This window comes from Lissotriton helveticus, chromosome 9, assembly GCF_964261635.1.
Source record: "Lissotriton helveticus chromosome 9, aLisHel1.1, whole genome shotgun sequence".
Taxonomy (NCBI): domain Eukaryota; kingdom Metazoa; phylum Chordata; class Amphibia; order Caudata; family Salamandridae; genus Lissotriton; species Lissotriton helveticus.
The window spans coordinates 236,627,599-236,641,222 of record NC_136070.1 but is presented as its reverse complement, the minus strand read 5'-3'; the positions used below and the strand labels follow the sequence as shown (position 1 = coordinate 236,641,222).

The window sequence follows — 13,624 nt, the reverse complement described above, 5'->3', positions numbered from 1 at the left end:
TTATGTGTGCATGAGAATTTTGAATGGGCTGGACTTGTACCATGACCACGAACTATGGATTTTAAAGAATACCTAGATCCTGTGATGGGAGAGATAAAGTTGCACAACTACATTTCTCTAAAAATTCAAAGCACTGTGTGGATAGAAATCAACAACGTAGATGTGGTTTTGATTAGTTTGAGCTCTTGAGCTATTGAAAGGAAGTTAAGCCTAATTAAAAAAATACGCAGTATGTTCCAGGAGCTGACAATGCAAATATTTTTCTCTAATGTTCTACATAATTGAAGATAGTATGGGTTTACATAGCAATAAAAATGTATGTTCGGCAAAAAATACACTGAAGAGGTGATAATTGAGTCATGCATTTATTTTAAAGTATACATTGCAACTCTATCCATTTTAACAATGTCACATCTTAATATCGAGATGGAACTTGATTATATAGTTTTAGGGCAGTTTAATTGAAGAGATGCATGTTGAATGCCTACGTGGTACAGCATGCAATAATTGATGGCAGCTTTTATTTTCTGGATTCCTTGTCACGTTCTCTTCCTAGAAACTGCCTGAGCTATTTTCCCTGCTTTTGTCCCATGTCTTTACCCTGGCACCTTCCTTCATGTCCCTGTCCTTGGCCCTCTTCAAGACTCTTATCTTCTTTTCCATGTTCTTGACCCTTTCCCTTGTCCTCTGCCTGGCCCTTTCCTAGTTTGTCTCCACAGCCTTGCCAATGGTCTTGTCCCAGGCCACCTCCGAGGTGTTTATCTTCAGCTTTTCCCTGACCATATCCTTGGTCTTTTCCCTGGTCTTTTCCCAGGTCTTTTCCACAACCGTATCCCTGATCTTTCCCCTGGTCTTCTCCATGACCATATCCCTGGTCTTTTCCCTGGTCATATCTTTCACCTTTTCCCTGACCGGATCCCTGTGCTACTCCATGACATGTTCCTTCAACTCCTTGTTTCCCATGTTCCTGGCCATGACCTTGGCCTGCTCCATAATCTTTTTCCTTGCCAGGAGTGATTCCTTGCCCTTGTTGTTGGCCATGACCCTTATCTTGTCCTTTGTCTTGTCCTTGGTCTTGCTTTCGTCTGTAGAGGTCTGTTTGAACTCCGCATGTTCCTTCACTTTCTTTTCCCTAGTGAAAAGAGATAGAAAATAATATGAGAGATGGTCAGTTTATGGTTAACTAAAATGAATCAAAATCTGTTAAGTGTAAAGCACAGTCATTTACCACATAGAAGCATCCACAATACACATGCACAATGTACACAGTCATCATGTTTATTGGGTGATTAGTGAAGCAATAACATGCATAATACAAAACCTTTAAAGAACAAGCATATTTGTCTCATTTGAACCACCCCAGTATAGTTCAGCAGTTCCAGTGCAAGGATTCTCAGAGCCTTATTGAAAATTATATTTTCCCACTTTGAGGCTCTGTCTCCCGTTGCAAAAATGCCATTTGTAAAGTCTCTTGGTATAATCCGGCATCCTCATATGGCATCTTGTGATGGCACAGTAATGCAATCACACCTATTTATCTCATGTAATATTGGCCCTTGATTTGGGAACGGCAACAACATATAAAAGAATACAATTTTCATACAACTACACGCAGCGTATGAGCACGTAAATAACATGAAAGGTTTTCCATTTTTGTTTAAATTTTTTTAAACTTTTGTATTATCATGAACAGTTTAGACCATTTTTAGTACAGCAACTATTTTCAAAGATTTGTAACACCAAACATTTTGCCATTGATTACGCAATTGATGACATCGTCAATGAGATCAGAAGTCACATATGGTAATAAAGATCTCAGCAGATCATCAATGAATGCTGCGTCCTCAACTCTGCTCCTGTTTTACTCACAAGGGTGCAGGAGGGAGAAGCCATATCTTGTCATTTCTTCTAACAACACAATAAATAATATAAATGAACTGTAAATGGTTACATCTACTTTATGGTATTTCCTTATTTTAATTTATTTAGAAGCTAGGAGTTTCCTGTATATGTATTTCCATTGGAAGACTATTATGAATGTTACTCAAAAGTACTAAAAGTGCAAAGTGTGACAGATATTAAAAACCCCTCTAAAAACTTTATTGAGGACCTTCTTGTTAACATTGGATTAAACATGTGATTTTTGGTAATTCACTAAGGTTTCCAGGAGTACATATGTGAGGCTTGGCAGGCTGAGGTTCACAGAAGTAGTGGTAGAAGATATCTGTGATTTCTTGTTACGAACATGAGAAAGTAGTTCCGCATCCATACATATACATAGTATACAGTTGCGCACAGGCAAAGGTCTTACATGAAAGCATCTGCACTTTCATAATTTTTTGTGCCCATTGGGAAAACACCTACACCCCCAACCATTTGTAAAAGTATTCCTCTGTTCCTATTCAAATCCTGGAATGTATTTACTACAGCTCTTCAAATCTCTGGCCTTTTTCTAGGCTGATGAAATGTTGGTGAATAGCAACAAGAAAATACATTTTGGAATGCACCCACTATTTGAGGGTTTTCCTACTCTAAATTCTCACATCACATTCCTAGTAGAAGAGTTACTTTCTTGGAAAAGTAAAAAAGTGTATGCCTGTAAAACCACAGTTTGTGTAACACAAATATGGCTTTCTACATAAAATTGCTGTTTTCATATTTAATTCGCACTGAAAATATGCAATTAGCCATGGACGTTTGTAGTATTCTGGGTTTAGTATTTATGTTACTGCACTTCTCTGCATCTAGCTACTCAGCCAGCGTGAGTGTTCCAGGTTAGAATGTGAGTGTGTTTGACATGGATGGAATGCTTGTGTGACTGGTATGAGGGTTGGCAGTTGGAGTATGGGCTGAGTAGCTAAGAGGCTGCTCCTGGTGGGGCTGCTTGTTCCAGCATAATACTTCCTGCAACTATATCTATGGCTGAATAAACCTACTTCACAACTCTACCTCATCTGCCTCGGCTACATCTCTTCATGTATGTATGACTAAAATACTACAACGTTATTACGGGGTTGCCGCAAAAAAACAACAGTTAAAGATCAGTTATAGTCAGGGAATATTTCTTTATGTTTGTATAAAAACAACTCAAATTACACAAACTTTAGAAATCATACAACTATAGTTATATCTTTAATTTATCAGCTAAGCACCACTTTCAAAGTAATATGTCATACATATAACTCATATTTATCCATACGTACCACATTAATATTCAGATAACTTGTTCACCTCTGTACACAGTCTTCTCACCTAACTCGCCACACTACGTTAACTCTAACTCACCACTGTACCATGCAGAATATTCAGGCAAATCATATAATTTGAAATGTCATAAGTGTTGTTATTAATTCAGTGATTTCACATGCTCTAACTTCTGTAGCATATAAAGGTATAGGTAGTGCATGGATAAGGGGCGAGTTATAGTTAAGGTAGTGTGGAGATTGAGGTGAGAAGACTGTGCACAGAGGTGAACGAGTTATCTGAATTCTAAGGTAGTGCTTAAGTATAAAGACTAATTTAAGGTCTAGCTTTCACATAGGATAACATTGGGATACCTTATTACATTTAATAAGTGATAACATTCAATTTGCAGCAGGCAGACAGTTCGAGGTTGGTGTCTAAATAATTGCAATTAAAATGGTAAGGTCAGATTTTTAGCAACAATTCTATAAATGACACTTTCAGAAAGTTGTTGTTTTCTTGTCCTAACCATTTGGTGCGTGCAGCCTGTTCCTTGGTCACATGAATGGGTGTAGCTGGCATATGTTATTTGTATATTGCTTTTAATCAACAAAGGGGAGAGAAGGGGTATTTAACCATAAAGGTAGGGAGGGAACTCCTGGTCCCCTTAAATTAATATGTCACAACAAATGGAGGAGTGCCCCCTTGAGGTTGGCTACAACCTCTATTGTATAAGTTAACTAGGTGCATGGCTTGTGACCCAACTTGGGACAACCTTTGTCCTTAAAAGACCCCTCACTCACCAACCTAGTTGGTGACATGCTTCATCATCGGGGTCCCACTCAGACAGCCGAGTGTCATCTGGGTGTGCTGCGACACCTGACTACAGTGGAGCTGGTTTCTTGATTTTTTATATGTGCAAATAAACTTAAAATACGTGTATTAAAAGTTGTCCAATGCTACTCACTCATGGACCTTATCCCGGAGTGCTTGGGCAACGGTTAAAATATATATAGTGGGACACCCTTGCCTGATTAGGTAGGCTGTGGTGTCAGTATAGTCGTGTTCTATGGAGTTAAAAAAAGAGGGTTGGTCTACATGTTTCAACCTATGTGTAATTGTAAGGTTTTCGTCAGGACCAGTGTGCTAAGGGGATGCCTGACACCTCAGGGGTGGTCAGAAACCTCTAGAAGCTTCCTCTACTTCAAAGTGGGCACCATACATATTGGACCCTTAGACCCAGCTCTTCAGTACACATCTGGACCTGTGGGGAATCTTAGAGGAATAACAGCCATGCTGATCTGCAAAAAAGACTGGCTACCCTACTGCCTGCTGCTCTTCATCCTGAGGGAAGGACGGAACATGTCTCTTGAACCCAGAACCACCAGACTGACTACAAGGGCTAGTTGGCTGGCCTCCTGACCAAAGCGTTGGTTGTCCCAGGTATAGGGCTTCCATCGCAGCCCACAGCCTCATCAGAAGCACCACTGCATGACACTTCTTCAAGACAGTCCTTCAAATTGCAAGTTCTTTGTCAACGGCATCCTCGATTACCACACAGCACCCACATTTCAATCCCTGCAGCTCCTTCAGAACCAGCCGATGCATAATGTATCCTCAAAGCAGGACTTTGCTTCACAGGCCACAAGGACCTCCAGCACACCATAATGTGCAAATGTTTCATGGAAAATGTGACTGGACATTTGGCTGCTGTGCATGAGTTCAACGTCTGTGGAAAAATGCATTGATGTCCAAACTTTTTTTGGGACCACCTTTTATCTTTGCTTTTCCATGACCAGTCACCGTAAAACCTTCCATCCTCCTCCAATGTAGAAAACGCAATATTTTTGTGGAGATTAGTCAATTGGGCACCTATTTATTAATAGTGAAAATTCTGAGGAAATACCATTTCTGGTAACCTTAACCATAACGACAGAGTGGCTACTGTTACTATGTTTGATATATATATATATATATATATATATATATATATATATATATATATATATATATATATATTCTGTTCCACAACGCGTAGCCACCGCTACGCGAATGCGCTCTCCTCGAACACCAATGATCACATCTAATCCATTATCCGCTTTCTAGATAAGTTTATTTTCTTAAATGCAGCATCGTGATGACAAACACGGAATAAACCCAACGCGTTTCGGCGAAAACACACACCTTGTTCACGGGTGATTCCATTACCAAACAATAAATAAAGTTCCACGTGATAAAAATAAACAACGGATTCAAGGCCCTATTATCGTGGCCATCTTGGAGTGGAGTGTACTCCCATGAATACATGAGTCCGTTGTTTATTTTTATCACTTATCACGTGGAACTTTATTTATTGTTTGCACACTGGTAATGGAATCACCCGTGACCAAGGCGTGTGTTTTCGCCGAAACGCGTTGGGTTTATTCCGTGTTTGTCATCACGATGCTGCATTTAAGAAAATAAACTTATCTGGAAAGCGGATAATGGATTGGATGTGATCATTGGTGTTCGAGGAGAGTGCATTCGCGTAGCGGTAGCTACGCGTTGTGGAACAGAATCTGTATACAGGGTTACCTGAAGGAGTAGTCTCACTCCGAAACGCGTAGGACGTTGTGTCTGGAAATTAAACCTGCACTTTGACTGAGGCCACGACTCCTGTGTAGTTCTTTCCGCGAATATTGGGAAGGAAAACGCTGGTGTAGACGTGATTGATATATATATACATATATATATATATTATATATATATCCTGTTCCACAACGCGTAGCCACCGCTACGCGAATGCACTCTCCTCGAACACCAATGATCACATCCAATCCATTATCCGCTTTCCAGATAAGTTTATTTTCTTAAATGCAGCATCGTGATGACAAACACGGAATAAACCCAACGCGTTTCGGCAAAAACACACGCCTTGGTCACGGGTGATTCCATTACCAAACAATAAATAAAGTTCCACGTGATAAAAATAAACAACGGATTCAAGGCCCTATTATCGTGGCCATCTTGGAGTGGAGTGTACTCCCATGAATACATGAGTCCATTGTTTATTTTTATCACTTATCACGTGGAACTTTATTTATTGTTTGCACACTGGTAATGGAATCACCCGTGACCAAGGCGTGTGATTTCGCCGAAACGCGTTGGGTTTATTCCGTGTTTGTCATCACGATGCTGCATTTAAGAAAATAAACTTATCTGGAATGCGGATAATGGATTGGATGTGATCATTGGTGTTCGAGGAGAGTGCATTCGCGTAGCGGTAGCTACGCGTTGTGGAACAGAATCTGTATACAGGGTTACCTTTGCCCCTGGATTGCTCCGCTGTCTTGGTGTCCCGGCGCCACTGCGAAGGATGTGAGCCTGAATATTCAAATATCGCCGGTTGACCGCGTTGGGTTTTGCCACAATCTGATGAGCCTGAAGATTTCTTGTGAAACTCTACGACGTGCAAGTGTCGGAAGTACAACTCTGTCCACTGGTAGCTTGCGAAGTACGAGGGGATGCAAGCACTCCCGAAGTTTCTCTGTGCTCCGTGGATGGTGAGTTCTAGTTACATTCCGATACTGATGTTCGGGGTGTTGAAGAACGATAAGCATTGACTCCGTCTGAGAAGTACAACTGCAAAGGCGGAGGCGCTCTTCAGTACTAGTTAGAACTTTCTGACTTGGCATTAACCCCTTCAGTGCTAATGACAAGGGTAACTCGTCATGGAGTTTCCATTGATTTCAATGGAAAGTCAATGGACCTACTCGCACACCCCTTAGCATCCAAGTGGTTAATAAATTTAAACGCGACTTTCCCGCGCCCGATTTCCAGTAGAGCTACATGCTGGAGTCTGGAAGCGTGGGTCCTCGAAAATAGTTCACTGATTATACCAACGAACTGCGCTATTTCCAGGAAATTGTAAAATTTCAATGCATGCAGGAGGGGGGAGCCCCACGTGATTATAAACAATGAAAGATGATGCAGAAGCACGCAGGAGACTAAGGGCGCAATCTATGTTTGTGCAAACGACAAACGGCTCTGCCATCACTGATTCACTTTCATCTGGGAAAGTGACCGTGAACAAATATCAAAAACTGGAGAAATTAATTCGGAAAGAAATATCGCGGTGGTGGGAGGCGATTACCCTCGAAAAATATCAGGAGGAGAAAAGAATCCCAAGAGGATTCAGGATTCTAATTGCCCCTTCACATGAGGAACCTGATATAGAGCTGGCAGAAGAATGGGCCGCAAATTTGATGGATTGTTCGAACAGAATGCTTTCAATCCTAATCAAACACGCACGGAAAGATAGAATGGCACTGTTAAAACTAATCTCTGACTTAAAGGAGGAACTAATTAAGGAGGATACAACTGAGAATTTCACGAAGAAAATGGAGGAAATCAATAAAAAAATGACCAAACATGAGGATGAAATTGTGGCTAAAAAAGAAAGAAAATTCCTTAGAGACAAAATTGACGATAATATAAAAAGAAAGGGTGTGCAGGCAAACATCGATACAGTGAGTGCGGCAACAGTAACATCGGAGGAGGAAGTAGTAGAAAGTGATGTATCGGAGGATGGCCAGGTACAGGCAACTAGAAGTGTAACTAAAAGTGCAAGCAAGGTCTCACATTTTTGGGAGGAATTCAAGATGATGAACCAGACATCTCAACAACAGAACTGGCAAATAGACAGAGGTCGGGGGCAAGGAAGAGGATACAGAGGAAAAGGCAGAGGAAGAGGAAATCCTGGAGGAAACACACCAAAGAACAACAGCCAATCAGGAGGGGCGGCTGGAACAAGTGGAAACACAACAACCCCAATGGGAGTGGAAACACGTGGTCAGAAAAAAACAAGAGGAAAATGAATCGGCGGAATGTGGTAAATTTATCCTCTCATACACTGTCTAACATAGAACATGATGTATTACAATTTGGCCTTTCTTTTTGCCCCTCGGCCAATTTTAATTACTCCCAGGAACGAATAGATCTGTTCAAATTTACCAGGAAATTGCGGTTGCATAAATTGAACAAACTTAAGGTCAGAAATGCGGCTGTCAGTGTTTCTAACACTGAACCGGCATGTGAGACCATTGAAGAGGTTGAAACTCTAATTGCAATGAAAGATTTGGAGTTTGGTACACCAGATAATACCCCTAATGATGCAATTTCTTTGGGTTATAGAATAGACCTGAACTGTCCAAATCCTTTTAGACCAAAATCTACATTTAATCCAACATTACCTGCTTGCAGCATTGATACATTCGAAACTTTGGTCATTAATGATTTTAAAAATTTGGCTAAGAAAAAATGTTGGTCTAATGACAATCTAAGCAAAGTAGAAAGAGTAGCTGTTAAGTCATTGGAATGTGACCCCTCAATTGTCATTCGTCAATCTGTCAAAGGGGGGAATGTGGTTTTAATGGATGTGGAAGATTATATCAAGGAGGGTATGAGACATTTGAATGTGAAAGATTGCTATGAAGTCTCTTCCCTACAGACAATTGAAGAGAGCAATAATACCTATTACGAGATGTTGAATAACTGGCGTTCAAGTGGTATAATTGAATGGGATGGGTACTCTTTTCTATTGAACCGCAATCCCAAAATAGCAGTGTTGTACTTACTGCCCAAGCTACATAAAAACTCCAACAATCATCCGGGCAGGCCGATTGTGTCTTCGATCGGTTCTCTTTTAGAGAACACATCAAGATACATTGATTTTTTTCTCAGACCCTTTGTTGAGAAAGTTCCTTCCTACCTTAAAGACAGACGAGATTTTATAAACAAACTCACTGACTTTGAATGGCATGGTAACTACATACTCATTACCCTTGATGTGTGTAGCCTTTACACATCGATTAGACATGAGGATGGCATTAAGGCCTGTCACAAATTTTTGAGCTCGAGATCAATCTCATACCTTAGCCATACGGAGATGATTATCCAAATGATGAGATTTTGTTTGGAGCATAATTTCTTTGTCTTTAATGATATGCATTACAGACAACGGCAAGGTACAGCGATGGGAACTTGTTTTGCTCCCAGCTTCGCCAATCTATTCATGGCGAGATGGGAGCAGCAAGTAGAGAAGACTCACCGGATGTACCGCAGCCATGTGAAACTATGGCTGCGCTACATCGATGACCTGTTCATCATCTGGGAGGGTCCACAAAAGGAAGTAGAGAACTTCATTGTTGACCTGAACAGAAATGATCAGAATATATTCTTGGAGGGCCAAATGAACACCCAGACCATGGTGTTTCTTGATCTGTGTGTCAAGGTATCTGGCAATAGGCTGACCACCAGCCTATATCGCAAGGAAACTGCGGGGAATACCTTATTGCATGCGGAGAGTGGACACCCAAAAGCCTTGATAAAAAGTATCCCCTTTGGAGAGTTCCTCCGGGCTCGGAGGAACTGCAGTACGGATCGTGACTTTCTGAGTGAGAGTGAGTGCATGAAAGAACGTTTCATTGAAAGAGGATACCAATCTTCTGCCATAGAGGCAGCACTGAAAAAAGCTAGTGAAATCAGCCACTCGTCACTTTTGGGTGCAAATAAAATCTTGAGACCTACAGCTACCAATGATGTGATAAGGTTCATATCAACTTATCACTCCAGATCATGGCAGGTACAGAATAGTCTTAAACGCCATTGGAACATCCTTAAGACTGAATCTACCCTGAGGGATGTTTTGGGTGACAACCCCAATATGACCTATAGGAAGGCCCACTCTTTAAAAGACAAATTGAGCAAGAATGAGGTGAGCACTAATACAGCTAAAGGCAGTGATATCCAAGGCTTCTATACCTGCATGAAATGCAGGGCATGCAGGTATAGTAATAACATCAAGAAAGTCTTTTTCCCGGTAGAAGCTGTAGAGAAAACCATCAACAAACATCTTACATGCTTATCCGAATATTGTGTTTATGTGCTGATATGTCCGTGTTCCAGGAAGTACGTAGGGAGCACAATGTTCCCTGCCAAAAAACGTGTCCTAGAACATATGAGATCTATTGACAACAGAGATCAAACCTCACCGATTGCTCGTCACTTCGAAGAGCTACACAAAAGCAATAGAAACTTGTTGAAGTTCTTCGTAATTGACAAGCTTCCGGCCATGAAAAGAGGTGGTGATAAAATCCGCAAATTAAGGCAAATGGAGAATAGATACATTCTTGAGCTAGACACTCTTATGCCTAGAGGCTTGAACTCTGAAGAAGAAATGAAATGGCATTTAGGGGACTAAGAGTCAAGTGACATAAAATAATCCCTGAGGTTTTCCTTGTTGATTAAGTCTCTTAGAAATGTGTCAGGAGTGTACTTATTCCAGTATTGCTTAGGCCCTATGTCTACAGTATGCGTTCTGCTTATTTTAAAATGTTTAAATGTATTGTTTCACTGTTTTTGCACTAATTTTGAGACTCATAACCCATTTAGAAGCCATATGGAGTGTTACATAGTATACAGTATTTTGATTGGCCCATTCTTTTGTGTTTCAATTGTAGGTAATGAAAATATAATGGTGTACAGGAAGAAAACCCCACTGGGGTACAGATAATTGGATATGATCGTGTGGACACACTTTATAGAATCTCACTTGGGAATATACAACAGGCACAACATCATAGTTTGCGACAGTATATGAAATATTACTCACTTGAGTATTTAATATTTTCAAACGACTTTAATTCAAATGTGGCAATCATGTTTTATAATATACTATGAGGTTGTTGCTTTATGATGATGTCAAACGCGAAGATGATAATTAATTTGCGCACTAACTTACTTTACTTTGGAGAATATGTGATACGGAACCAGTCATGTAATAAGTAATCAAATATTTCTAATGATATTTTGAAGGCACTTGCTTAAACACAAACAGTGTGTACATGGGATTTGCACACTATGCGGCAGTGGGCCACATGTATTCATGGGAGTACACTCCACTCCAAGATGGCCACGAAAATAGGGCCTTGAGTCCGTTGTTTATTTTGATCACTTATCACGTGAAACTTTATTTATTGTTTGCACACTGGTAATGGAATCACCCGTGACCAAGGCGTGTGTTTTCGCCAAAACGCGTTGGGTTTATTCCGTGTTTGTCATCACGATGCTGCATTTAAGAAAATAAACTTATCTGGAAAGCGGATAATGGATTGGATGTGATCATTGGTGTTCGAGGAGAGTGCATTCGCGTAGCGGTGGCTACGCGTTGTGGAACAGAATCTGTATACAGGGTTACCTTTGCCCCTGGATTGCACCGCTGTCTTGGTGTCCCGGCGCCACTGCGAAGGATGTGAGCCTGAATATATATATATATATATATATATATACACACACACACACACACACACACACCCCCACACACACGCACACACACACACACACACACACACCTACACACACACATATATATGTACACACACACATATATATACACACACACACACATATATATATATATATAATATTATTATTATTTTTCCTGGGACTGTACGGACAGCTCACCAATATCCAGTTAAGGAGACAGACAAGCAGTTTGCAGCCCTCCCGCTTTCTATGCCAAGGCAAGCAAAGGAGAGGTATGGTGCAGCAGCCAGGGCAGCTGACTCCGGTGCGCAGGGCTCACGGTTCGATCCCCGGTGGCAGCTCAGCACTATGTGACTCTGGGCAATAGCTCACTTAATCTCCCCGGTGGCCTCCAGCATTCTATGGGGTAAGTTGTTCATGCTTTACAAATACCGGATTTAAGGCAGGCTCAGCAGCACTTTGCCATTTGATTGGGTGTGTCTGTGATTCTTGGAACATCTCTCATCCCCTCTGGGGCTAAGCTATATCAAGCTTCTAAGTAGCAGAGGGAGAATCGCAAAGATACAGGTGGCAACTAGTAAAGCAAAATGTGAGAGGCAATTTTGGATATACAATATTGCGTAGATGTTTATTGCTATTGTTTATATTGATCTGTTTGTGCATATTTGTATGGTTGGCATCTCTCCTTTCTAAGGTTGGCATATATGCCATCTTCTCCACCTCTCATATCCAGTGGACGTTCCTGGTATAGTTTACCCATTCATTGCACAGGATAGGCATCCCTGACATCTGAGGGCCGCCTTATCATCTGGTGGTCTAACCTTGCATATGGTGAGTGTCTTTTTCTTGAAGAGGACATCCCTATTAACTGGTGGCCACCAGTGGGTTATATTGAGTACCAGTGGCATCTGGCTGATATTTATGATATCTAGCGGTTACGCTTATTCTCTGATAGCATCCTTTACTTTAATTAGACATTCTTGACATCCTTAAGTCACCGTTTACATACCGTAGCCACTTGTAGCCTCCAAATGTCTCATTGCTACTAATGGCATCTGGTGGGCATCTCTAGCATTGGGTGTTTGTTAGACCCTGTGTCATTGGCATGATTTTCCCTAATATTTACCTTATGACTTATTGTTTTTGCTGATTTAGTTTTTTCTGGCATTAGGATTCTACAAACTTTATCACTGATGACCAGTGCTAAAGTGCTTGAACTCTTTCCCTAAAACATGGTTACATTGGCTTATCAACAATTGGCATGTCTAATTTACTGGGAAGTGCCTAGTAACGTGCACTACATTTACCCAAGGCCTGTAAATTAAATGCTACTAGTGAGCCTGCAGCACTAGTTGTGCCACCAACTTAATTATCCCTTTAAACATGTCTCAGGCGTACCACTACAGAGCCTGTGTGTGCAGTTTTAAAAGGCCATGTACACCTGTCAAGTTAAACCTCTTGCCAGGCCCAAACCTTCCGTTTTAATACTTATACGTCACCACTAAGGTGGGCCCTTGGAAGCCCAATGGCAGGGTGCAGTGTATTTAAAAAGTAGGACATGTACTTTTGAGTTTTACATGTCCTGGTAGTGAAACACCCTTAAAATCTTTTTTCACTACTGCAAGGCCTATCTCTCCCATAGGATAACATTGGGATTTGTTTATTACATTGTATAAGTCTAATCTCCAATTCGGGAAGAGATTAGACTCCTAAGTTTCAAAATAACAATTTAAAATCACAATTTACGGTGACGTCGGATTTGCAATTTTGAAAATGCCAACTTTAGAATGTTGGCATTTTTTTGCTTTATCCATTTGATGCCTGCTGCCTGTCTATGATCACATGTCTGGGGTCAGTGACAGCTGGGCTTTGTGTATTCCCCATAGACAGCCGCACACAATGGGAGCTTAAGTGTGACTTGATGGGCTATCCTTGCAGGGTGGGAGGGAGGAGATGGACCCAGCATCACTTATACCTGAATAGGCGGTGTAACGTCCCCACACAAAGGGCTGCACACCTCTCTGTAGTGAGTCTGGAGCCAAGGCAGGGAGGCAGTGCATATGTGCACTTCAAAGGCATCTCTTGGAAGTTTACCCACTTCAGAGGCACCATTGGGTTTAAGAACTGGACCTCAGAC

The 13,624-nt window shown here is 41.1% G+C and overlaps 1 protein-coding gene across 3 annotated transcripts in view; it reads right to left on the bottom strand.

The window, feature by feature from the left end:
* Positions 1-351: 351 nt before the first annotated feature.
* Positions 352-13,624, bottom strand: part of LOC144781130 (uncharacterized) — a 290,550-nt gene continuing 277,277 nt past the window's right edge. For all 3 annotated transcript variants that reach the window (XM_078659793.1, XM_078659792.1, XM_078659791.1), the window contains exon 3: positions 352-1,132. In XM_078659793.1, coding sequence (XP_078515919.1) covers positions 569-1,132 — 564 coding nt within the window. In that variant the 3' untranslated portion in view covers positions 352-568. The remainder of the gene's footprint in view (positions 1,133-13,624) is intronic.